At 48.3% G+C, this 26667-nt stretch overlaps 1 protein-coding gene across 1 annotated transcript; it reads left to right on the top strand.

Moving 5' to 3' along the window:
- Positions 1-12192: 12192 nt before the first annotated feature.
- LOC124679094 (E3 ubiquitin-protein ligase SINA-like 2) lies at positions 12193-14358 on the top strand. The gene is made up of 2 exons (XM_047214918.1): positions 12193-12327; positions 13427-14358. Exons 1-2 carry the CDS (start codon positions 12304-12306, stop codon positions 14102-14104), a joined length of 702 nt encoding a protein of 233 aa, XP_047070874.1. The 5' UTR covers positions 12193-12303; the 3' UTR covers positions 14105-14358.
- Positions 14359-26667: the final 12309 nt, after the last annotated feature.

The following is a 26667-nucleotide window of genomic DNA, read 5'->3' as shown; positions in this document are numbered from 1 at the left end:
GTTTGCATATTTGGTCTCTCTAAAAGTCTAGATAATTTCTAGTATTGAGTTTTGAACAACAAGGAAGACGGTGTAGAGTCTTATAATGTTTACAATATGTCTTTTATGTGAGTTTTGCTGCACCGGTTCATCCTTGTGTTTGTTTCAAATAACCTTGCTAGCCTAAACCTTGTATCGAGAGGGAATACTTCTCATGCATCCAAAATCCTTGAGCCAACCACTATGCCATTTGTGTCCACCATACCTACCTACTACATGGTATTTCTCCGCCATTCCAAAGTAAATTTCTTGAGTGCTACCTTTAAAATTTCCATTATTCGCCTTTGCAATATATAGCTCATGGTACAAATAGCTTAAAAACTATTGTGGTATTGAATATGTACTTATGCACTTTATCTCTTATTAAGTTGCTTGCTGTGCGATAACCATGTTTCTGGGGACGCCATCAACTACTCTTTGTTGAATATCATGTGAGTTGCTATGCATGTCCGTCTTGTCTGAAGTAAAAGAGATCTACCACCTTAATGGTTGGAGCATGCATATTGTTAGAGAAGAACATTGGGCCGCTAACTAAAGCCATGAATCATGGTGGAAGTTTCAGCTTTGGACATATATCCTCAATCTCATATGAGAACACTAATTGTTGCCACATGCTTATGCATTAAAGAGGAGTCCATTATCTGTTGTCCATGTTGTCCCGGTATGGATGTCTAAGTTGAGAATAATCAAAAGCGAGAAATCCAAAATGTGAGCTTTCTCCTTAGACCTTTGTACAGAGCGGCATGGAGGTACCCCTTTGTGACACTTGGTTAAAACATGTGTATTGCGATGATCCGGTAGTCCAAGCTAATTAGGACAAGGTGCGGGTACTATTAGTATACTATGCATGAGGCTTGCAACTTGTAAGATATAATTTACATAATACATATGCTTTATTACTACCGTTGACAAAATTGTTTCATGTTTTCAAAATAAAAGCTCTAGCACAAATATAGCAATCGATGCTTTTCCTCTTTGAAGGACCTTTCTTTTACTTTTATGTTGAGTTAGTTCACTTATTTCTCTCCACCTCAAGAAGCAAACACTTGTGTGAACTGTGCATTGATTCCTACATACTTGCATATTGCACTTGTTATATTACTCTATGTTGACAATTATCCATGAGATTGTTATCACCAGAATTTGACCGAGTCAGAGGTGGGCCGTGATCAAGATGGGCTTAAAGATTATATGTAGAAGAAATACGTGAATCGGCCTTGTGTACCAAGTTTGGGCTAATTGCCCGTGTATCTGTAACATATTAGATTACGAGTCGGTTAGGAGTCAGAGTTTTACCCGTGCACGGTTAGGTGCACACCTGAATTAGAAAGTCCGCTGGACTATAAATATGTATCTAGGGTTTATGGAATAAACAACAACCAACGTTCAACACAAACAAATCTCGGCGCATTGCCAACTCCTTCGTCTCGAGGGTTTCTCCGGTAAGCACCATGCTGCCTAGATCGCATCTTGCGATCTAGGCAGCACAAGCCTGCCCACGTTGTTCATGCGTTGCTCGTGCTGAAGCCTTTTTGATGGCGAGCAACGTAGCTATCTTAGATGTGTTAGGGTTAGCATTGTTCCTCGTATCATATGCTGTCGTAGTGCAACCCTTATACATCTAGCCGCCCTTACACCTATCTTAGGTGTAGGGGCGGCACCCCGCTTGATCATAGTTTAGTAGATCCGATCCGTTACGGTTGCTCCTTGCTCTGCAAGGATTAGTTTAATATCCGCAATAGTTAGGCCCTACAAAGGGTTGGAGGATCCAGCGGGCGTGTAGGGTGAAGTTTGCTAGCCCTAGACAGGATGTTCCGAGGATCAACCTCGTGTTGGTTTTTAGGCCCTGTCTAGGATCGGCTTATGATCACCGTACGCGAGCGCGAGGCCCAATCGTGAGTAGGATGATCCGATTATGCGGTGAAAACCCTAAATCGTCGTAGATCTTATCCGCTTTACCTTGATCAAGCAGGACCACCATATATTCGGACACCTTGTTCGAATCATGGGTGGATCGGCTCGTTGAGCCGATTCACGAGATAACCCGAGAGCCGATCGAGGCTCGTATTTAATGTTTACGTGTATGCCATGCAGAAACTAAGCGAGGCATCATCCAACACCTTCCCGACCGGTATAGGTCAGGTGGCACGCCCTTGCGATAGCATCGGACGTGTGACCAGGAGGCTTTGCGGGCCGTCGCTCCGAGGGACCGGGCCAGCCGCAGCCCTAGTTGTTCCCGGCTCTACTGTGTTGCCCGTCGCTGCCCGCCGGTGGGTTTCTGACGCCAACATATTCTGGCACGCCCGGTGGGACAATCTTCGACATCCACCGCATCGCCATCTACATCCGAGATGGTGGAAAGCACTCCGGTCAAGTACGAGGATCTGACTGACGAGCTCAAGAAGAAGCATGACGAGATCAAGGCGGTCCTCGAAGCCGAACTCATCGGCTCTTTCCACGTAACCCGCTCCCATGGCGTCGGTGGAAGGGGTTCACACCCGAAGGCGCACTCGATGGAGTGGACCTCTCCGCCCCATCGAAGAACGCACCGTGGTCGCCGCGTCGGAGATCAACTACATGGTGGCCCATTCGCCGCACCGCCACTCGAGAGCCTCGGTGAACACTTTGGAGCGTGTCGCTCTGCGCGTGGTCCAGAAATCATGAGCCACCGGTATTCTCCGTCGGGACCAGCTCGGGGACTTACAAAGGAGAGATGCCACTCCAGTCCCATCCTCCGCTGCCATTCGCATGGGCAGCACCAGAAGTGCCGAACTCATCGGCATACGTCGTCTACAAGATTGGTGGTGATCCTAGTGACTACCAATTCCTACCTGAGGCACCCAAGGAGATCCCGCACGGATACGCGTGCGCATACGTACCAGACTGCAATACCTGGGCACTCTCAAACCAGTGTTGCAACAGCGAGGGGCCTCCGGAACAGCCAGGAGGAACGTCGGGAGCCGATCTCGAGAAGCAAACGTGGTTAGCTAAGTACGCCACTCCGACAAACCTCCGCAGCCCAGCTCCCGCAGCTTGGCTTAGAACCGGAAAAGCAAGCATGGCTGGTCAAGTATGCCACCCCGGCGAATCTTCGTGGGTTCGACACCTTCGACCATCACCGCGGATCAGATTTGTACAATTCTCGAAAGATCGGCTTGGCATGATGCCGAAAGGAAGACGTTCGACTACACCAAGCCGTACCCCAACGATTACGAACTGATCCCGCTACCACCCAAATATCGGCTCCCGGACTTCACAAAGTTTAGTGGATCGGATGGTTCCAGCTCCATCGAGCATGTGAGCCGATATTTGGCACAGCTGGGCACGATCTCAGCATCAGATGAGTTGCGTGTGAGGTTCTTCGCGCATCCCTCACGGGATCGGCTTTCGGGTGGTACACATCGCTGCCACCGAACTCCATCCGGACTTGGAAGCGCTTGGAAGAGCAGCTCCATGAACAAGTATCACTCGTGAGGCTTCCGAGGCCGGCATTGCCGATCTAGCACAAGTACGACGAAGCGCGGGGAGACAAGTGTCGAGTACATCCAGCCGCTTCGAGACCATTAGGAACCGATGCTTTTCGGTTCATGTAAGTGAAAAAGAAGCGATCGAATTGGCGGTGGTGGGTCTCTCATCATCGATCAAGGACGTGGCCTCCCAAGCGATACTACCCTTCATTGGCGCACATGGTGCGAGGCTGTCGGCATATGAACAGCGCCACCCGTATGTTTACCGAGACAAATTCAAGCGTGCGGTGACCCCGGTTGAGGCGGACGAGGATGAAGGTGCCGCGGGAGATCGAGAGGTAGCAGTGGCTGAATGGACTCGAGCGGCAGGCCCCGTGTCCTGCAAATGGGTGAAGCCACAAGGCCCTCCAAAAGGGTTCGACTTCGACGTGACCAAAACTGAGCAGATTTTTGATCTCTTACTCACGGAGAAGCATATAAAGGTACCTGAAGGCCACAAGATCCCCACGGTGCAAGAGCTGAACGGAAAGCCATACTACAAATGGCATAACACGTTCACCCACACCACCAACGACTGCAGGGTGTGGCGGCAGCAGATCCAAATGGCGATAGAAAATGGACGGTTAATTTTCAACCAGTACGCCATGAAAGTCGACACACAACCCTTCCCCACCGTGAACATGGTGGAGTATGCTTACCATGGAGGGTGCCAACCAGATCTCTCGTGCAATATCAACATGATAGGGCTTGGGAACCACTAAGGGCGGAGATGAGGGCAGCTGCTCTCATAGCAAAGATACAGAGGAAGCCGCCCCACGCGATCGGCTCCGCCAAGACGGCAAGCGCTACGTCACAGAAGGAGAAGTGAAGAACATAAGATATCAGCGACCTCTCTCTGATCACCTCCTCAACAAGTATGTGAGTCAGTATGACCAACGCCGACGATCCAGCGATGATGATGAAAGAGATCGTCTGGCTAGAGAAGCCAGAAGACAGCGTCGGCACGATCGGGATGAGGAGGAGCACAAGCGCCGTGCCAAGGAAAAGTCAGGGGAGCGAGACGACGAGAACGAGCACTCGGGACTGTCCCTTCTTCGTACACTGCCGGGATTCGGGAATGAGCCGATTACCCACAATCGGCAATTGCCCGAATGCAACCGGAAGAAAAGGAGACAGCCAACGTGTCCGTGTTCAAGCGCCTAGGGCCTCTCCCGCCACAAAGCAAACGCGCTGAGTCCCCTCGGTTGGAAGATCTCGAGGATTCAGAAGACGAGGGAGAAGAAGAAGACAGGTACCACCGGCCAAGGTGGTGCCCTGATGGACTCAGCCGTTCCCAAAAGCGCAGGGTTCAGCGATTGCGCGGCCTGGAGGAAGCCGAGAGGTTATACTTGCATACATTGAGGAAGGTACGGCCTGATCTGGCTGCGAAAGTTCAGCGAACCCTGGATGAAGAGGGTCGTCCACGGAAAATGGAGTGGCACCCCAAGCAAAGGAAAGCCGACGACGAAACATCGGCTGACACAAACATGGTGCTCGTCCTTCCGACGAAGCTTAGTGCTCCACGTTTACACGATGCACTCAAGGTGGACGACAGCAAGCACACCAACATGATAAAGTCAGAGATTAGGCTGGTTTTATCCACCGGCCTGACCGAGTAGCAAGAACAAACCAATGAGCAAGTATGGCGAGGCTGATCCTTGTGATCGGCCCCAAAAAAAAAAATTTATGGAGGAACATTACAAAACCTTCATCGAGCAAGCAACGTGGAGGCCGATTCCAGCAATCGGCCAAAATTATCCTCACCATCCATTCTGCCTGGGTTCAACATTTAATCCGACAGAGCCGATACCATCAAGCCCCTTGAAAGAATCGGCTCGGGGGGGCACCCAGGTGGATAAAACACGAGGATATGCAGTAGAAGCGTCTCATCCTTCGATGATGGGTATTGAAGTATGGGGGCCGATACATAAATCGGCCGTAAAAAAAAAATTTAAGCATAGCCGATGCATGGCCATCGACTCAAGAGGTATAACTGTTATAATCAAAGGATCAATGGAGCAGGAAGTGGATCCTCTCTTCGAGGACCTCCGGATTCTCTCTTCAGCTGGGGCAAGTTTGGTTGGCTCTTCCTGGTGGCTGTCTCGGATTACCAGATTACCTGAAGTCAAAGCCTTCCCTGTTAGATCTGTGCATCCTCGCTGATGTTCTCGCCTTGATTAAGGCTCGGGGGGCAGCTAATTTGGTGGATGCTCTATTTTTTGGAGCCGATTGGAGTTGCATCGGCTGACCCTGTATCGCGGCCTTCTCCGAAAACGCTGAGCTGCTTGCAGAGGTAGACTGCCAAGGCTACGGAGGGGAGCTGGAAAGGGAGGATGTCGTCGTTTACAGGGTTTGGACCGTCCTGTTGCTACAAAAAAGGGAGACTGGATTCTCAAAAATGGCCGATGAACAGTCATCGGCTATAGAATTGCGGGGTATCAAATCACAGTCTGAATTTGAGAAGTACTTGATTGACGGTCTAATCGATATCTGAGCCCGGCTTCATGGGCGTCTAAAAGAGGAGAGGTCTGATACGTTGCTGTCGGCCTTGGTGAGACGAGCTGGAGGATTGAAATCGAACTAATTGAAAGGTAAATTGGGAGAACAATTTTCATTAGTTCAAAGGAGCAGCTTTACAAGGAAGGGCCGATGGCTCTCAAAAGAGGGATCTGGTGCCTAGTGCACTGCTACTACTAGTCCTACTCTACTAGTCGTCGCTGTCCTCATCATCGCCGTCGTCGATGTCGTCGGCGCTGCTCCCAGGAAGCTCCTCGTCGCTGCTGCCCCAACCTTTGGTCGGGGCTTCGTCTTCCTCGTCATCATCATCGTCCTCGCTTTCCGCCCAAGAGCGGAAGCGTTTCGTCGGCGGGTACCCAGCGGAAGAGGAGGAATCATCTTCCTCCTCCTCCTTTTCTCCTTCTTCGTCATGTTGACAATTATCCATGAGATTGTTATCACCAGAATTTGACCGAGTCAGAGGTGGGCCGTGATCAAGATGGGCTTAAAGATTATATGTAGAAGAAATACGTGAATCGGCCTTGTGTACCAAGTTTGGGCTAATTGCCCGTGTATCTGTAACATATTAGATTACGAGTCGGTTAGGAGTCAGAGTTTTACCCGTGCACGGTTAGGTGCACGCCTGAATTAGAAAGTCCGTTGGACTATAAATATGTATCTAGGGTTTATGGAATAAACAACAACCAACGTTCAACACAAACAAATCTCGGCGCATCGCCAACTCCTTCGTCTCGAGGGTTTCTCCGGTAAGCACCATGCTGCCTAGATCGCATCTTGCGATCTAGGCAGCACAAGCCTGCCCACGTTGTTCATGCGTTGCTCGTGCTTCGAAGCCTTTTGATGGCGAGCAACGTAGCTATCTTAGATGTGTTAGAGTTAGCATTGTTCCTCGTATCATATGCTCGTCGTAGTGCAACCCTTATACATCTAGCCGCCCTTACACCTATCTTAGGTGTAGGGGCGGCACCCCGCTTGATCATAGTTTAGTAGATCCGATCCGTTACGGTTGCTCCTTGCTCGCAAGGATTAGTTTAATATCTGCAATAGTTAGGCCCTACAAAGGGTTGGAGGATCCAGCGGCGTGTAGGGTGAAGTTTGCTAGCCCTAGACAGGATGTTCCGAGGATCAACCTCGTGTTGGTTTTTAGGCCCCGTCTAGGATCGGCTTATGATCACCGTACGCGAGCGCGAGGCCCAATCGTGAGTAGGATGATCCGATTATGCGGTGAAAACCCTAAATCGTCGTAGATCTTATCCGCTTTACCTTGATCAAGCAGGACCACCATATATTCGGACACCTTGTTCGAATCATGGGTGGATCGGCTCGTTGAGCCGATTCACAGGATAACCTGAGAGCCGATCGAGGCTCGTATTTAATGTTTACGTGTATGCCATGCAGGAAACTAAGCGAGGCATCATCCAACACCTTCCTGACCAGGTATAGGTCAGGTGGCACGCCCTTGCGATAGCATCGGACGTGTGACCAGGAGGCTTTGCGGGCCGTCGCTCTGAGGGACTGGGGCCAGCCGCAGCCCTAGTTGTTCCCGGCTCTACTGTGTTGCCCGTCGCTGCCCGCCGGTGGGTTTCTGACGCCAACAGAGATACACATGTTACAAGTTGAAAGCAACCGCTGAAACTTAATCTTCCTTTGTGTTGCTTCAATACCTTTACTTTGATTTATTGCTTTATGAGTTAACTCTTATGCAAGACTTATTGATGCTTGTCTTTAAGTACTATTCATGAAAAGTCTTTGCTTTATGATTCAGTTGTTTACTCATTTCATTACCATTGTTTTGATCGCTGCATTCATTACATATGTTTACAATAGTATGATCAAGGCTATGATGGCATGACACTCCGTAAATTATCCGTGTTATCGTTTACCCGCTCGGGACGAGCAGGAACTAAGCTTGGGGATGCCGATACGTCTCCGACGTATCGATAATTTCTTATGTTCCATGCCACATTATTGATGATATCTACATGTTTTATACACATTATATGTTGTATTTATGCATTTTCCGGCACTAACCTATTAACGAGATGCCGAAAAGCCAGTTGTTGTTTTCTCGTCTGTTTTTGGTTTCAGAAATCCTAGTAAAGAAATATTCTCGGAATTGGATGAAATCAACGCCCGGGGTCCTATTTTTGCACGAAGCTTCCGGAAGACCGAGGGGAAAGGAAGTGGGGCCACGAGGCACCGACACCATAGGGCGGCGCGGCCCGGCCCTTGGCCGCGCCGGCCTGGTGTGTTGGGCCCTCGTGTGGCCCCCGCGTTGCCCTTCCGCCTACTTAAAGCCTTCGTCGCGAAACCCCCGAGCACCGAGAGCCACGATACGGAAAACCTTCCGGAGACGCCGCCGCCGCCAATCCCATCTCGGGGATTCCGGAGATCACCTCCGGCACCCTGCCGGAGAGGGGAATCATCTCCCGGAGGACTCTTCACCTCCATGGTCGCCTCCGGAGTGATGAGTGAGTAGTTCACCCCTGGACTATGGGTCCATAGCGGTAGCTAGATGATTGTCTTCTCCTCATGTGCTTCATTGTCGGATCTTGTGAGCTGCCTAACATGATCAAGATCATCTATCTGTAATTCTATATGTTGTGTTTGTCGGGATCCGATGGATAGAGAATACTATGTTATGTTGATTATCAATCTATTACCTATGTGTTGTTTACGATCTTGCATGCTCTCCGTTATTAGTAGAGGCTCTGGCCAAGTTTTTGCTCTTAACTCCAAGAGGGAGTATTTATGCTCGATAGTGGGTTCATGCCTCCATTAAATCTGGGACAGTGACAGAAAGTTCTAAGGTTGTGGATGTCTCGTTGCCACTAGGGATAAAACATTGATGCTATGTCCGAGGATGTAGTTATTGATTACATTACGCACCATACTTAATGCAATTGTCTGTTGTTTGCAACTTAATACTGGAAGGGGTTCGGATGATAACCTGAAGGTGGACTTTTTAAGCATAGATGCATGCTGGATAGCGGTCTATGTACTTTGTCGTAATGCCCAATTAAATCTCACAATATTCATCATATAATGTATGTGCATTGTTATGCCCTCTCTATTTGTCAATTGCCCGACTGTAATTTGTTCACCCAACATGCTATCTTATGGGAGAGACACCTCTAGTGAACTGTGGACCCCGGTCCATTCTTTACATCTGAAATACAAATCTGCTGCAATACTTGTTCTTTACTCGTTCTCTCGCAAACAATCATCATCCACACTATACATCTAATCCTTTGTTACGAGCAAGCCGGTGAGATTGACAACCTCAGCTGTTTCGTTGGGGCAAAGTACTTTGGTTGTGTTGTGCAGGTTCCACGTTGGCGCCGGAATCTCCGGTGTTGCGCCGCACTACATCCCGCCGCCATCAACCTTCAACGTGCTTCTTGGCTCCTCCCTGGTTCGATAAACCTTGGTTTCTTTCTGAGGGAAAACTTGCTGCTGTGCGCATCATACCTTCCTCTTGGGGTTCCCAACGAACGTGTGAGTTACACGCCATCACTACACACCCATGAATTATTCCAAAATGCAAGCCATATTAACTTGTTTTAGCTCGGTTTTCTAGTAGAACGTGTAATTCTAGTGTACAAAAGTGGTTTCCGAATTTTGATATGAATATTTTTTGATGAAAGTCAACTCACCAACGTATTTTGCGTTGAATTTTTGAATACTGAGTTGACTTTGACAAAAAAAAGTTCAAATCAAAATTCGGAAACCACTTTTGTACACTAGAATTCCACGTTCTACTAGAAAACCGAGCTAACACAAGTTAATATGGCTTGCATATTGGTATAATGCATGGGTGTGTAGCTACCCATGCGGGTACCAGGCTGCATCCCCTTCATAGATCTTGACACTAAATATATTTCAGTTCATATCCTTTCATTGAAGTTGATTCTCAATGAAACGTTTTGATCAAGTATATAATTACATCATTTATAACCAACTATATGTCATCTACATAAAGTATTATAAATATGTCTCAGCGCTCCCACTTAATTTTCTTGCAAATGCAAGCATCTTCATCGTTTCTGATGAAATTAAAAACTCTTTGACTATTTCATCCGGTAAAGATTCCAACTCCGCGATACTCACTTCATCCAATTGAAGTTCGTATACCTATCTAGTATTCCACGGACCAGCAAAACTCTTGGTTGTAACTTGTATACACCTTTAATACACATTTCTGTTAAGTAATGTATTTTACCATCCTACTAGCATATCTCATAAAAGAAATATGTAGTGATTACTAGAATAATCCACATAGACTATAAGCATCGCTACGGAAGATCTAATCTTATCGAAGTCAACTCTTTAAACTTTGTCGTAAACAACTTTTCGACAAGTCGACCTTCTTCAAGGATATTTTTTGAATTTTTAAAACACTTGTAAATTTGAATTTTGAGAAGTGATACTCCCTTCATTTTATATATATAAGGTCACTTAGTATTTTGAGACAAGACTTTACTTAATAATTTGACCAGCAATATATAAATTATATGACATAAAATAAATTTGTATGGAAAGTAACATCATGGTGAACGGTCACGCTGGGCGTTCGGGATTTCCCGAAATTTCGGGACGGGTAATTCGGGTTATATCTAATTCGGGTTTCTAAAAATGGCACCCGAAATTTGTCTAAAAATTTTGACACCCGAAAATTCGGGTACCCGACTATTCGGGATCGGGTTCGGGAAATCCCGGATTGCCCGATATACAATACAGTAATTACAAAGAGAAGAGAAATATAAGATATTTCTTTGGCATGGCGTGGAAGAAAACGTCGGCCTCGTGCTGCAGATAAGGGGGCCTCACGCTCGGAGGCGCCGCGAGCTCGCCTCGTTGTTGCATAGCTCGCCGCTGTTGCCGCTTTAGGGAAGGAGGAGAGCGCCAATCTGTTGCGGGCGGCGCAGCAGCGCGCTGGAGCGTGGGAGAGCGAGCGGCGACGTCGTGTGCAGCTTGGGGCCGGCGGCGCAGCGGCTTGGGTAGGCCTGCGACGAGCCGGTCATGTGGTGTGTGTGGCGGCGGCGGCCATGCTTGGTTTGGAGGATATCTGGGAAGATGATTAGTAGTTGGTCCCTTGGGCACGAACAGAGGCAGAACTAGATACGTTCCTAGGGATTGAGCAGTTGGGCTGCCTAGAACTTGAGTAGTTGGGCTGGGCCTTCGCTGTCTGGGGTTTTTTTTACTAGATTTTCTCAATACTTCGGGATATTCGGGTTGTTCGGGTTCTGTGTGCTGGAACCCGAATTTCCTGAAATAAATTCGGGTAATCAGATTTGACTCCCGAAAATGTGTTCGGGCTTTTCGGATTCGGGCTATACGGGTTCGGGATCGGGAATTTCGGGTTCGGGATTCGGGATTCGGGTTTTATGCCCGGCGTGAGTGAACGGCATTTTTTCAGAACAAGAATGAAAGTGGAGTCGTATGAGCTAGACGGGCCACGCCGAGTACAGTTAGACTGGGCCGGTTCAGAACCGACCTTCCGATGTTTGGGCCGGCGGTAGAACAACACCAGAAGAGAAACCCCTCCATGGTCGGTTCCCCATCGTCTTCCGCGCCGCCGGCGATAGTTTGGCTTCCGCACGGCCACGCCTAGGCTTTCTTTTCCACCTCGGGAACCCACCTCCGCGCGCGAGCCGCACTTGCACTCGGCGCTGGTCGAGAGCCAGTTCCTCGCCCCTGTCTTAGCCGCGGGCGCCGCCGCCAGATCCGTCGTCTTCAATCCCATGTAAGGTTTCTTGCAAGCTCCGAGTTTGCAAGTCGGCGATTCTGCAGATCTTTTTGATCGATTAATTCGACGGGCATTGATTATTTTCCCAGACACGTTGTGGGGCCACCGTCGGCGATCTGCAGGGGGATGAGCGGCTGCAGAGGGAAGCGCCTCCGGATGTCGCCGTCTGATGGGGAGGGCAGCCCCAGGCGGCCGCGGAGGAGCAGCCGCCGCCGTACACCCTCGGCCTGCTCGCCTTCGCCGTCGACCTACCACTCACCCTCGCCCTCGCCCTGCCGCTCCTGGTCGCAGAGGCTGCCCAGCGGAGACGAGGAGGATGCCGACGATCGCAGCCGCAGCCGCGGCTCGGACGAGATCGACGCTTGCGGCCGTCCTCTCTGGAGGCCGAACGGGTACAGAGGGGCAGGGCAGCAGGGCCACGGCGATGTGTTCAGCGTCCACATTGACGGCTTCGACTACGACCGCCTATTCACCTGCAAGTGCTGCCACCGCATGCTCAGCTCGCCGGTTTTCCAGGTGAGCTTCGCCTGCAGCAGTGTTTGCTTTGGTAGACCAAAATGCTCACTTGCAGAGTTAAAGCACTTTTTTTTTAGAGTAAATTCCAATTTTTACCCCATAGTATGTCATTTATGACAGAAATTACCTCATTCAGTAGAAATTCTCCTGGATTACCCCATTTAGCAAAACTTGAGCCAACTCTTACCCCATTTAACGAAATCTATGCCAATTTTTACCTCATTTAAAAACTTAAGCATGGTTCTGCCATCCATTTCTGAAGCACGTCGACTCATGTAGTCTGCTTATAAGGCGACTTCGCCATCACTTGTGTTGACAGTGGTCACACCATGACAATGGAAGTATTCTCCCATCCATTGACGAAAATATGTGAACTCATGTACTATTCTTGTGTGACAAGAGCTCGTGGGCAAACTACAACACCATCGTCGTTTGTCGTCTGAACACTGCTAAATGCTGACTAGTTAGCTATCTAGCTAGAGCACGCTATAGTAATAGTCAAGTACGTATAAATTGATTACACTTTATCCTTTATACAATTACGTATACGGTTCTTCTTTTACTACTAGCTAGCACGTAGCAGCAGTACATGGGCTAGCTTCTGCGCATGTTTTTAGCCAAGTGGCAGAGGGTCAACTATTGAATCACCAGCTAGCACTGGGAGACAGGTTCAAAGCCATGCCGCGAGGTCCCTGTGCGAGCGATGGTGATGCAACGGAGCCGGGTGAGTACTAGGAACGAAAATCGCTAGGGACATAAAATATGTCTAGGAAAAAGTAACACATAAGATGTGGGAAGGTATATATTTATGACAACTGAAACTCACCGAGCATAACTGTTTAAAATTTTAAATGGGGTAAGAATTGGCACAAGTTTTGCCAAATGGGGTAAACAGGATAACTTTCTACTAAATGAGGTAATTATTGTCACAAATGACAAAATAAGGGGTATAAAATGGAATTTACTCTTTTTTTTTATCATCAGAACAACCAACTCATGTTTCCTTTGATAGAACAAGTTCACTTGCACTTGCAGGGCATTTTATTTGTCATCGGAGTGATTAACTCATGTGTTTTTTGATCCGCGACAATGCGTGCAGTGCCCCTTCGGCCACCTCACCTGCTCGAGGTGCGACGGCGAATTCAGGGACAACCGGTGCGGCAGCTGCGGGGCCGCCGACGGTTACGGGCGCAACCGCGCCGTGGAGGAGTTCCTCGCCCGCATTTGCTTCTCCTGCCGCAACAAGGAGCACGGCTGCACGGCCCTCCTCGTGCACCACGAGATGCCTGCGCACGAGGAATCCTGCCTCTACGAGCCCTGCTTCTGCCCCATCCCTCGCTGCGGCTTCGCCGGCCGGTCCTACGCCCTCAAAGCGCACCTCATCGGCCGCCACCACTGGCGCATGGTCAACTTCCGCTACGGCGAGAGCTTCCATGCCCATGCCCGCGAGTCGACCATCATGCACAGCAAGGACGACGGCGAGCTCTTCTTCCTGGACAGCTTCCGCGAGGGCCGCGGCACTGCTCTGTCCATGGTCTGCATTCGCCCCGACAATGCCGTCACACAGGAGTTCGCGTACGAGCTGAAGACGCCAACAGGGAACGGCAGGAGGCGTCACAAGCTGCAGATGCAGTCGACGGCGCGGAACACGTCGCTGAGGAACGGGATGGGGGAGAAGGAGAAGGTGTTCCTGCTGGTCCCTAACGACATGCCGTGCATTGAGGATGGCTATGTGGAGGTGTCCATCCGTAAGGATGCCGCCGGTGGAACTCCGTAGGATAGCTGACCTAGATCGATGCTGATACTATTTAGGATTGCTGCGTGTAGATTCCAGTTCATTGTTGAAAGCCCAAGGTTTCCTGAATTTCATATCCGTTAATGCTTGGTCTTTTCGTTGATTTTCGATATGATTGTGATCGGAATAGTGTAAGTACCCGTGCGTTGCTGTGTTAAATGTCAGCCATATGTAGATATATTCATATTGATTGTCTGAGGAGGAATAGAAAATTTAAGAAGAGCTTTAGAGGTAAATGAGGTTACTATTTTTATCTGCCCTTGCACATGTTTATCTCTTGTGTATATTCAATCTTAACAAATTCGTCCTAGGGGCATCTCTCGATGTCGCACCAATTGTTGATCCTGAAGTCAAAGTGCTTACGCAAGATGTTTCTATATTGTTAGGGTGTGTGATACTAGGATATTTCTCTTGATTTCTTTAGATGTTGCTAGCATGTTACTGTATGCCAAGAGCAAGTAATGAACTTGCAGGAGTACTGAAGGAACAGTTGGCACCAGAAAATAACTATGTAGGACATTTGACTGATTCGCATAGTTGACATACGTGAACCGAATGGTTGCTGCAGTTTGTTTATCTGTGCCTGATGTATCTCTTCTACTTCTTCCGTTGCCAATAAGATCGAGGTTGCTTCGAGCGTGTCAACATTTGTGATTCAGTTTAGATATGCAAATTTGGTTGTTTGGTACCCTGTTCCTTCACACATTGCAGAAGTATCTACTTCGCTATGACGCTATGTAGACCGTTTCTCAGAGACGCCTAAGCCTAGGTTCGTAGTTGCTGAAATGTGCTGTGCTAAACTTATCATATTGTATAATTTCCTGTTGAAATGGCTCACCGAGACTGAAAAAGTGGCCATCTAGGCAGAATGTACATGGATAAGCTGGATTATCAAGACTAAGAGAACAAGGACAGCCATGAGACAGCGGATGACACTGGTCTTGTTTGTTTGATATTACTCGCTCGATGAGCAGAACGAGGACGACGACCTCGAGACAATAGAAGTAATCCAACAACGTGATGTGATCCTTCCGGCATGCTCGTGAAAATTCATGTACACATCAAGTAGACCATGATACCAGTATGTCCTGGTCTCGGGTACAGGACACAACTGGAATCTTATTGGAATCCAATATCCTTGTTATTTATCCACTATATACATAGTACTTCTTCCGATCCATAATAAGTATCAAAATTTTAGTTCAAATGTAAACTAAAGTGAACTAAAGGATAACACAAACAAGTGGTTACGATAAATCAGAAAGAGTACCTGTTTCCTCACGGGGCTCCTTTTAAGTGCACATGATCGTCAATACCCCTAATGATTTTTTTTCAGCCTAAGTTGGTAGAACAAGTACCCATTTAGAATTTGACACATCCTGGGAAAAAGTTACCTTTCTGATGGAAGCAGGAGATTAACTTTTGACCTTAACACTTTGACAATCTTACTCCTTGGTAGGAAAGGAGCTAACATTCTTCGATCAAAAAAGTTCACGATAACAAAACTCCCATCAAGGTTAATAAGAGAACCTCCAGTTACAGCCTGGTAGAAAGAAAAGAAAAATAGAAGCCTGAATTTTGTAATTCCTGATTTATTTCAGGACATGTGTCATGATTAAAAAGAGACAACTCAGATTCTGGTTTGTTCTGGCTCTACCATGTACAAAAACATAGAGAAATTTACACCTATACCTTGAAGATCTTTTTTTTACCTGGGCAACGGCGGGCTACCGAGTCCCCGACGCCCTGAAGAGCACCACCGCCAGCTGCCTCTACCTGCGTAGAGCCCCGCGCGCGGGGGTGAGGAAGAGCTCACCGCTGCTGGCACTGCGCGGGCTTTGCCCGGCGGTGGCGGGAAGGGGAGGAGTAGGAAGGGTGGGCGCACAGGGGAGCTAGGGTCCGCCCCGGTCGCCTGCGGGAAAGAACGACGCGGAGCGAACGACTTTCCTCATCTTCTAGGCTAGGCAATTCCGATCTTCTTCGTATTAGGCAGCATGTTACTTTTGATCGGAGCCTTGGCGTGTCACTTGGTCCGTGTGACAAAGACGCATTTCTCCTTTCACTCCACATCTAGCTTTCCTTTGAGAAATGCGTGGTATGTGCAGAGCATGTGCAATGGTTAGTAAGGCCGTCTCGTTTTAATCATGTAATCTAGATACTCCGTATATAACAATAAATGTGGTGTACAATAGGTTATTTTTTAGACTTATATATAGTAGTGAGATATCCTAAATATATTGTACGAGTACATGCTAATAGTTTTTTACCGTTACTCTCTTCCCACGACTTGTTCCAAACTTGGTTGCGGTGGACGCGCGCGAACAGAACAGATCGTGCTCGTGACAGGATTGGAGCCACCGCACGCCACTGACACGCATGAGTCACCGCCTCGTGATCCAGATCGTCCAATCCGGTAGCAGCAGCACCGCTGCGACCGTACCCCTATCCTGCAGGTCTCGCAGTTTACCGGTACACGTAGTTAACTTGGGATTCTACTACTCTAGCAGTCTGGTCGAGAAAAATATGGCAAAAGCTGACTCGTTGTCGAGCAGACACGTGACCACGCTGCCCGCCGCGACGAACGGAACGGAACGGAGCAGACTCGGCGGGTACGCTACCTTTATCCCTCCGACGCAGGGTGACGTGTCCCCAGCGACCATGCCGCCGTGCCGGCCTTATCCCTAGGATCACGCGCTTTTGGGAACACTAGCCCACACGCAGGTGGGCCATTCCTGTCAGCGACAGGAGGCCTGGCCAGCTCTCAGAACCTGGACCAGCGTCTCGTCGGTCCACAGGAGACGTGAGGGCGGTGCACGATGCTACGTGGCATGCCGGGTGCACCCAACAACTGGGGTGGCTCAAGTACCGGCAGCTCGACGGTGGCCTGCTACGGCGTACCCACAAAGTGGTTCAGTGCCGTGGCGATGATTACTGGCAGTGCTTCAAACCGCTCTGACGAAACTGACGGCTGCTGCCCACGGACAAGTGCCCCATCTTCATCGGTGGTACACACACCTGCCTACACGTACACGATAAGGGCATCTCCAGCAGGCGGTGACGCATTTCGAATGTCCAAACGGATGCGTGTTTGCGCGGGCCAAATGGACGAAATCGTCCGGGCGTCCGTTTGCATCGGGGGTGACTCCAGCGACACGACGCATAATTTTTTTTTTCATTCATAGGCCATAATTGACATGAAAAAAAAACATAAAAAAGCAAGAAAGGCGTGCTAATACGTGCTGTCTACTAGTCGTCGTCGCTGACGAGGTCAATCAGCTGCGGCGTCGGCCATGGAAGCTCGTACGCCGGCGGTGGAGGAGGTACCGCTGCACGGGCAGGAGGGCGTGGCCGGGGATCCCACGGCTGGAGCGACGGAGCGGAGCGCGGACGTTGGAACGCGTCGGCGTGGCCGGAGGAGTCGCCGGCCTCCCTGCGCGAGCGCCGACTCGCGGAGGCTGGATTGCGAGCCCGTCCCACAAAGCGAGCTCGTTGAGCTCGTCTGCTCGTCGTTGGCCGGTGCCATGGCAATGGCCTCCTCCTCGGAAATGTCCGCGGGCTGGGTCTCCGGATCCCACGCCGACCCGCCGTCGTCGTGGTCGTCTTGCGCCATGGTCACGTCCTCGTGCGCGTCCTCGTCCTCGTCACCGTCCTCGTCTGCGTCCTCCTGGTCGTTCTCTTCTTCTTCGGCGGCGATCTCGCGCTCGAAGTAGTCTACGTCGGCGAGGTAGGCAGCGCGGCGCCGCGCATCGAACTCCCACGTCCCAAAGGAAATCCAGTTGTAGGAGTTTAGCGCGTACGCCGGATCCTCCCGCAGATCCTTGCGGCAAGATCGCTCGGCGGCGGCTGACAAGGGATTAACTTATCAATGCCTATGGATTGTAGGCTAGGGTTTAGTTAGAAGTAGAGGGCAAGTAGATCTCGAAGGTTTCAGCCGAAAAGTACTCGACGAATATGAAAACTAGGGTTTGCGGACAATGATTCGATGATCTCCTCGTCCCTCGACTCCCCCTTTATATAAGAGGTGGAGCCGAGGGTTTCGTTTTGTACAAGTTACGAGTCGGGACGGTTTCTAACTCATCCCGCCGGATTACAAATAACACTTCCTATTACAACTCTATCTTTTCCTTAAATACATCTTGGGCTTCCGAATCTTCTTATTCTTCGGGTAGTGGGCCTTCAATAAACCCGGGTACTATATTCGGCGGGCCCATTTGGGATGCCTATGTCGGTAGCCCCGAGATTTTGCTTGAATCATAGAGTCGGGGAAAATCTCCATTGTTTATTTTTACTCGAAAGCTCTAACTTTTATACTTCTTCTCATAAAATTCTATATTGTACGGGGATATTGGTAGTTGGGGCTAGTTCATCGACGGATCGGGTACTAGTTAAGCTGCTCTAGTGGCAATCCGCAAAAACCTACTTCAAAATCACGTCCCTGGACATGATCTCGGGATGCTGGTGTAAACTTCGACAGGTGCCGCTTAAGGTCTTACCATTCTGTCGAGTCCCAGTCAAATTTATCGAGTACCTAACGCGTCCGTTAGGATTTTTCTTCGTATACTGTTGATACGGATAAAAGTAGCAGAGCGCGAGTCTTTGGCGATGCCACGCCCGGCGAGAATGGATGCGGGGTCTTACCTTCGCAAATTTGCGGCATTCGAGAAATTGATCGCAACTTTGGCGTTACGAGAATATATTGTCGAGTGCTTTTCCGGCTGTTGGAATGGCACATTTTATCGAGTCAAATATGACTTATATTGCTCTCCCGATGGGAGTATATGTAGAGTTAATTATAACTCGAAATATACTCTCTTCTTGTTCTATTTTTCCTTTGTTAATTTCATCGGGCACGCGAACGGCGTTCCCGATGGGAGTAGCCCCGAGGCTACGGCCAAGAACTTGTGCTTGGTTGTAGGCTCAACATTTTAGTCCACCTTGTCACTATATTGTCATTACTTCTCAATATGAACTCTTTTCTCTTCTTCTTCTTCTCTCTCTTTTTTTATCTCTCGGGTGCGCGAACAGGCGCTCCCGATGGGAGTAGCCCCGAGGCTACAGCCAAGAACTTGTGCTTGGTTGTAGGCTCAACATTTTCTATATTGTCATATTCGAAATTTTATTTTTTGTCGAAGTAGCCCCCGAGCATTTGGGCAAAAACTTGTTTCTGACCAAAGGCTCTCGATGTATTCAAATAACTTATCCTGTCGCCATTCTCCTTTTATTTTTCTTGTCGACATATTTTCCCTTGTCAAATTTTCTTCAACTCTATCAATGGTCGAAATTTTTCTGCTTTGTGGGTCCATCGTTCCCACCACGTTGACACGTCGTGCAAGTGGGGGACACACGTCCTCCGCTTTTACGGCGCACGTACGGTAACGCCTATCCCGGTAAAAATACTTTTTTGCCCTTGTATCTAGAAGATCTATTCTCACCACACGATTTCCTCATCCAACGGCTACCTTGCTTCACCCAATTCTTATATAAACCTTTCTTCAACCTCCGTTCATCCCCTCGCTTGCGCCGCTCACCTGTTCCTCTTCGCAAAACTTTCCCTGCGCCCAACTCTCTCTGAGTTTCCGTACTCGCATACATTGCTCTGCCCATTGCCGTTGATGCCACCGCGCGCGCGCCTAACTCGCCACAGCACTCCGGAATCCAAGATGGCCGCCGAGGATCTTGAGTGGGAGAGATCGAAAATCTCCAACCAAGATACCAACATGCTTGAAGAGGCTCGGCCTTATGAAGAAGGAGGACGCCATCCGCTTTCCTAGCGAAGAAAGCTACCCTAATCCTCCAATGGAGTACCGGGTTAGTTTTGTTGACCATCTAATCCGCGGCCTTTCGCCTCCAATCCACGATTTCCTCCGCGGCCTTCTTTTCGTTTATGGGATTCAGCTGCACCGGTGACCCCCAATTCCATCCTTCATATTTCTATTTTTATCACCCTTTGCGAATGCTTCCTTGGAGTCGCTCCCAATTGGGCTCTTTGGAAGCGCATTTTACTGCCTTCGCCGCAATGGCTCCCACAACGTCACTTATAACATCGGTGGCGTTGTTATACGTGTTCGTACCGATGTCGACTATTTCGATGTCAAGTTCCACGATTCTGTCCAAGGATGGCGCAAAAAGTGGCTCTACATTCACGAAGAAAGCGCCAACTCCGTTGAGCACAACATAATTCCTTTCGACGGAAATGCCAAAATTCAACGTCGCCGTTCTTGGGATGCCGAAGCTTCTGAGGAAGAGAAAAAGGCGACAGAGGCACTCATGTCTCGTATTCGTCAGCTTCAAAACACTCGAGGCAAGGAGCTGTCTGGTGTTCAAATCACTTGCCTACTTCCTTAAGATTAGAGTGCGGCCTCTTCGGGCTCGCAAAAATCCCCTTTGGACGTACTGCGGTGAAAATGACGCCAACAGAATCTCCGGTGATCTTTCCACCAAGGACTTCGAGAAGTTGCTTCGAAGACTTTCTCGTCTGGGCAAAGACCCAATTCCTTCCTCAAGTCGCGTGGAACCTTACAGCTCCTCCAATCCACTCCCCAAGGTACTTTGTCTTCCCGACTTTTTTATCCTGTTCCGCACTTTCTCTTCATCTCATTGTATTGTCATCTCTTAATTTTTCCTTTTGTCATTATTATTATTACAGAACCATCCTACTATGACTTCCCTTCCTCCTCTTCACGAGGGTGGAGAAGTCGAAGAAATGGCCATCGTTGCCGAAGATACTCAAGGCTCTTACGTTCTACGAAAGTGAAGTCGCGGGTTCTCACAAATCTGCGGCTTCTCATGAAAAAGAAGCTGAGTCTGAAGCCAGTGAGTCGACGCAGTCCCTTCCTCCTGCTGTTTCTCCCAAGAACAATAGGAAAAGGAAAAATGCCGAGGATTCTGGCACTTCTAAGGCTGAAGAAGTTGTTCCTTCTCATCCGAAAGCTTATGATCCTTATGTTGAATCCCTCATCAGCTCGTAAGTTGACTTTATCTCTCCCCCTTTTTTTTTGTACTCGAAATATTTATCTTGTCTTGCTTTTTATACTGTCGATTTTTTGTTCAATAGTGATGAGGAAGAAGTACCAGTTACTGACGTGGCTCCTCGGACAAGCACGTCACGTACTGTACTTGTTTCAGACACGCTAGTTGAAGGAGATGAAACGTCGCCTCCTCAACAAAACGTCGTCACCACTACTCCACCATCAAGCCCCCTTGCTCCTTCACCAAAAAGGGCAAGGGTTGAAAAGATTGTTGAACCTGCCCCTCAATTGGGCAGTTCGTCGACTCTGCTCTTTGATGATGTAAGCTTGTCGACATCTATATTTTCTTTATTTTTATCTTTTCGCATCTTCACCCTCTTTTTCATGCCGATGTTTCAACTCTGCTCTTTTGATGTCGGACAGCCAATGATCAAAGAGCTTCTTCGCATCGGGTCCCAATTTATTGGGTACCGTGAATATGCCGCCAAGCCGAAGGTAACGACTTTTGTACTTGCTATTTTTCTTTGACTTTTTATTCCTGTTGCTTGTCGCTATTTTTTGATCTTTCTTCTATCTTTTTTCCATATCTCGACGGAGAAACTTGCGAGAGGCCAACGAACGTGCCAACGAACTTGCTCAAAAACTTGAGCAAAGTGAGGCGGCTCGCAAGAAAGCCGAACTTGCTTGCTAGCGAAGCCAAGACCGAGGCTGATGAAGCCAAGGCGAAGAGCTGTCTGGTGTCGAGGAGCTGCAAAAAAGGCTTAAAGATGCTTGAATCTGCTTTAGACGAGCAAAAAGCTGCACAAGCTGCTCGTGAAGAAGGAATTCTCAAGCGTACGAAAACCCAAAGCCGCCGCACTTTCAGTAATTTTGCTGATCTTTTCTATTTTTATCAGAATCGTTGTTTCTTGTCTTTTCACTTATGTTTTGTTTTCTTGACAGCCCAAACGAACCGGGGTTTTGATCGACGAATCCTGCCAATGACCCTGTCCTTGACGCACTTTCCTATACGGAACTTCATGGGTCCGAGATTCGTGAAGGTGTGTCGAATGCGAGCGCGATGCTTGTCGGCATTGTTCCCATACTTCTTCCCGAAGAAAGAGGAGCTGCGACTTTCCTCGGCCTCGCCAAGATGTTCAATACATCGGAAGACCTTGGGCTGAAGGTGCGCCAAGAAAATATGAAGGTTCTTTGTTGAGAACAACTGTCGCGTTGGTTGCTGACGGTGGACGGGCTATTGATTTGGATGAAAGTTGGCGACACCGAGCAGATTGAGCAATCAAGATGGCGATCAGCGATGAAGGCAGCCAAGCCCAACACGAAGAAGATCTTGGCCTATCTTGGGATTAAACCAGCGTCGACTCCTAGTTCGTCAAGGCCGGAGGTCTAGTTGCATGCCTCTGTTTTTCTTTTTGCTTCTTTTGCTCTTGTCGCCGAAGTAGTCATTTGGTGACACGTATTTCCTTAGCTCCATTTGTAATGCCCTTGTAATTATTCCCAAGAGATTAATGAAGAACTCTATCTTTGCTGTCATTTGATGTTGTCTGTTTAAATTTCGGTTGATATTCGATAACTATACTCCAACTTCCACTCCTTCCAATGTTTCGCCTTCTTCCGCGCGAAGAGAGCTGCTACGATACTGCACTGTCGACGATACCTTGTCGCAAGAATTGGGTGAACTTCGGCAACAACTTCAGTATGCGAAGAAGCAAACACTTGTGATGATGGAGCAATCCCGTAAGTCATCCGAAGCCGAAAAAGTTGCCCTTCAACAAGCTCGCGAGGCCGTGGCTGCTAAAGAAATTGCTGCTTCCGAGGCTGAAAAGGCGGTCACTCGAGAAAATTTCATGCTTGACTTAATGAATGAAGCCAGTGCAGATATGTCGGGTATGTTTGTCTCATCCTGTGATATCTTTCATCTTCATGCTATTGTCTCTTAAAGGTTTCCCCTTCGTTGTTTTGATAGGTGCCTTTATTGATGCTGCTGCCGAGGAAGAGAGGGTAAACGCTAGGACAAACCTCCTTGTTAATCTTTCCTTGGACCATGGTTCTTTGTTTTGGGCTACTCCAGAGAGGACCCGCCAAATTACCAGATTTCAAGATCGCACCTCTCAAACCCGTGATTTCCTTCACTACGTACCAAAACCTTATCCATGGTTTACAACTCCATGTTTCCTCGGAATGTCCAACCAAAAACTCTTCCTGAATTGATGGAAAGGTTCAAGGATGCTCGCGGTATCCACGACTTTGTCAAAGCACAAGCTGGTAGCTGGTGCCAGATTTGCTCTTATCATGCTCCAGATCTGCCACTCGAAGCTTGACCTTACCCAGGTTGTCGAGAAGGTTCACCAAAAGGTAAAACGTCGGAGAGTTGGTGTTGATAGGATTAACACGAAGGTTACGCCTATAGCCGAAGAAATGATTGAGGACACTGCTTCGGATGGATGCCGACTTTTTTGCCGATGGCCATTATGCCGATTTTCTTGGTGCTTGCTCTGAGGAGAACGAGTTACTCTTGATGACATACTTGAATCAAGACTAGTTATTTTCTTCTTGTAGATATTTCTTCTTTGTAATCCATGACTATATTGTAAAGCAACCATTATATTTCTATGTTTGTCTAGCCCCAGAGTGTTTCGGTGACTCTTTACTATATTTGTATATTTGCGAGGTTGTGGACCAAGGCATTTATATATTTAAGGCGAATATGAGCCCCGAGCTTTTATTGAGTACTATTTTGTATTTTTATTGACTCACGAGGTATTTGAATACCAAGGCAAGGTTTTTTTTTCTTTTGTCGATGAACTATATTGAAATTCGTCGGAGCAATGACTTTGGTCATGTCGATAAAGAAGAAAGGTGATATAGCCACTATCTTTATTATATTGCAGCACCGCGAGCCCGCCTCATTAAAAACCTTCTCCGGCCCCACTCGGTGCCCCGAAAAAGGAAAAGAGTGCGTCTGAAAACTCGCGGGCGTTTCGGTACATTGAAGTTTTACAAGGACTATATTTCGACTCTAGGCGTAGAACCGCCTAAGTTGCGCCACGTTCCGGGGGTTTGGCTCCTCCACCCTGTCTTCTTGTCCTTTATCCTGTATGCTCCTCCTCCGATTACTTCCGTGACGATGTAAGGGCCAAGCCATGGTGACTCGAGTTTTTCATGACTTTTTTGCGTGAGCCGAAGAACTAGGTCGCCCACCTGAAAAGATCTTGGCCGCAAACGTCGACTGTGGTAATTCTTCAAGTCTGTTGATATTTGGTTACCGAGACAGTACTTCATCTCGAGCTTCATCAAGTGCGTCGACACCATCTTCTAGTGCTTTTCTCGACGTCTCTTCGTCATACTCCGCGACGCGTGGAGAGTTGTGCTCTATCTCGATTGGCAATACTGCTTCTGCTCCATGCACCAGAAAAAACGGGGTTTCCTGTGTCGCTGTATTTGGTGTTGTTCGGATGCTCCACAACACACTTGGTAGTTCTTCAGGCCAGGTATGTCGAGCTTTTTCTAGTGGTCCTAGCAAGCGCTTCTTGATGCCATTGCAGATGATGCCATTGGCTTTCTCGACTTGCCCATTGGTTTGAGGATGTGCAAGCGACGCAAAGTTCAGCTTGATACCCACCTCTTTGCAATAGTCTTTGAATTCATTGGATGTGAAATTGCTTGCCGTTGTACGTGACGATCTTTGTGGGGCACTCCAAATCCGAAGACGAGGCCTTTTATGAATTTTCTTGCGGATGCTCCGTCCGGTGAATTTATCGGCTTCGCTTCTATCCACTTTGTAAATTTGTCGACAGCTACTAGCATGTATTCCTTTCCTCCTGGCCACGATTTGTGTAACTTGCCCACCATATCGAGTCCCCATTGTGCAAAGGGCCACGACAAAGGTATTGGTGCTAGCTCTGCTGCTGGAGAGTGAGGTTTTGCGGCAAACCTTTGACACGCGTCGCAAGTTCGTACTATGTCCTTAGCGTCCTCAATTGCTGTCAACCAGTAGAATCCTGCCCGAAAAACCTTGGCTGCGATAGCTCGACTACTTGCGTGGTGGCCACATATTCCTTCATGCACATCCTTCAGAATTATTCTTCCTTCTTCGGGTGTGACGCACCTTTGCAAGACGCCTGAAATACTTCGCTTATATAATTCTCCCTTAACCACTGTGAAAGCTTTGGAGCGTCGAATTACTCGCCTTGCCTCGACTGGATCATCGGGTATTTCTTTCCTGAGGATGTATGATATGTATGGCTGCATCCACGGTATCTGTATTACCATGACCAGGTCTTGCTCTTCTTCTTCTTCCTCTTGCTTCTCCTTGGTAGCCCCCGAGGATTTCTTCTCCTTCTTTTTTGATTTTGTCGACTCAGTGGATCTCTCTGTTATCTCTTCCCAAAATACACCTGGTGGGACTGCAAGGCACTGCGACCCGATGTTTGCAAGAACGTCGGCTTCGTCGTTGCTCAATCTACTAATATGATTTACTTCGCATCCATCGAACAACTTCTCGAGCTCATTGTACACCTCCTTGTATGCCATCATGCTATCATTGATTGCGTCACATTGGTTCATAACTGGCTGAGCTACCAGCTGTGAATCGCCAAAGATTTTTAATCGAGTTGCTCCACGAGGCTTTCGCCATCTTCATCCCGTGTATGAGAGCCTCATATTCTGCTTCATTGTTAGATGCGTTAGGGAACGTCATCCGAAGGATGTACTTCAACTTGTCGCCTTCGGGTGATATGAGTACTACTCTGCGCCAGCCCCTTCTAGTCTCTTGGACCCATCAAAGTTCATAGTCCGGGTTCTCGACAAATGCGGAGGTCCTGTATTTTGCAACTCCATCCACTCTGCGATGAAGTCCGGCGGTATTTGCGACTTTATTGCTTTTCTTTTTCGTACGTGATGTCCCGAGGGAAAGTTCTATTCCCCAAAGGGAGACACGACCCGTAGCTTCTGGATTGTTCGGTATATTTGACAAGGGAGCTTCGTTGACCACTATGATCGGGTGTGCCGAAAAATAGTGGCGCAATTTTCGTCTTTGTCGTGAACACTCCATATGCTAGTTTTTGGTGCGAGGGTACCTTTGTTTTGAGGGCGACAAGACTTCGCTCACGAAGTATACTGGCCGCTGCACTCCATGGATTTTCCCTTCTTCTTCTCTTTCGACAACTAACACCGTGCTAACCACTTGGGGTGTGGCTGCAATATACAACGGGAGAGGTTCCTTTTCCTTTGGAGCCACCGGGATTGGTGGTGTCGAGATTTTCGCTTCGGATCCTCGAAAGCTCTATCGGCCTCTTCGTTCCACTGGAATTTATCTCCTTGTTTTATCGGCGCATAAAATGGTAACGCTTTTTCTCCTAACTCGGCGACGAATCTGCTCAAAGCTGCGACTCGCCCAGTTAGCTGCTTGTATTTCTTTCAACTTCGTTGGCTTTCTCATTGTTACTATGGCTTGTATTTTGTCGGGATTTGCTTCAATCCCTCTTGCTGAAACTAGAAACCCCGAAGTTCTCCTGTTTGGGACGCCAAAAGAACACTTCGTCGGGTTCGGCTTGAGGCGAGAATTTGTCGAGGTTG

Source organism: Lolium rigidum, chromosome 7 (genome assembly GCF_022539505.1).
Source record: "Lolium rigidum isolate FL_2022 chromosome 7, APGP_CSIRO_Lrig_0.1, whole genome shotgun sequence".
Classification (NCBI taxonomy): Eukaryota; Viridiplantae; Streptophyta; class Magnoliopsida; order Poales; family Poaceae; genus Lolium; species Lolium rigidum.
This window is presented reverse-complemented; position numbering and strand designations above follow the sequence as displayed.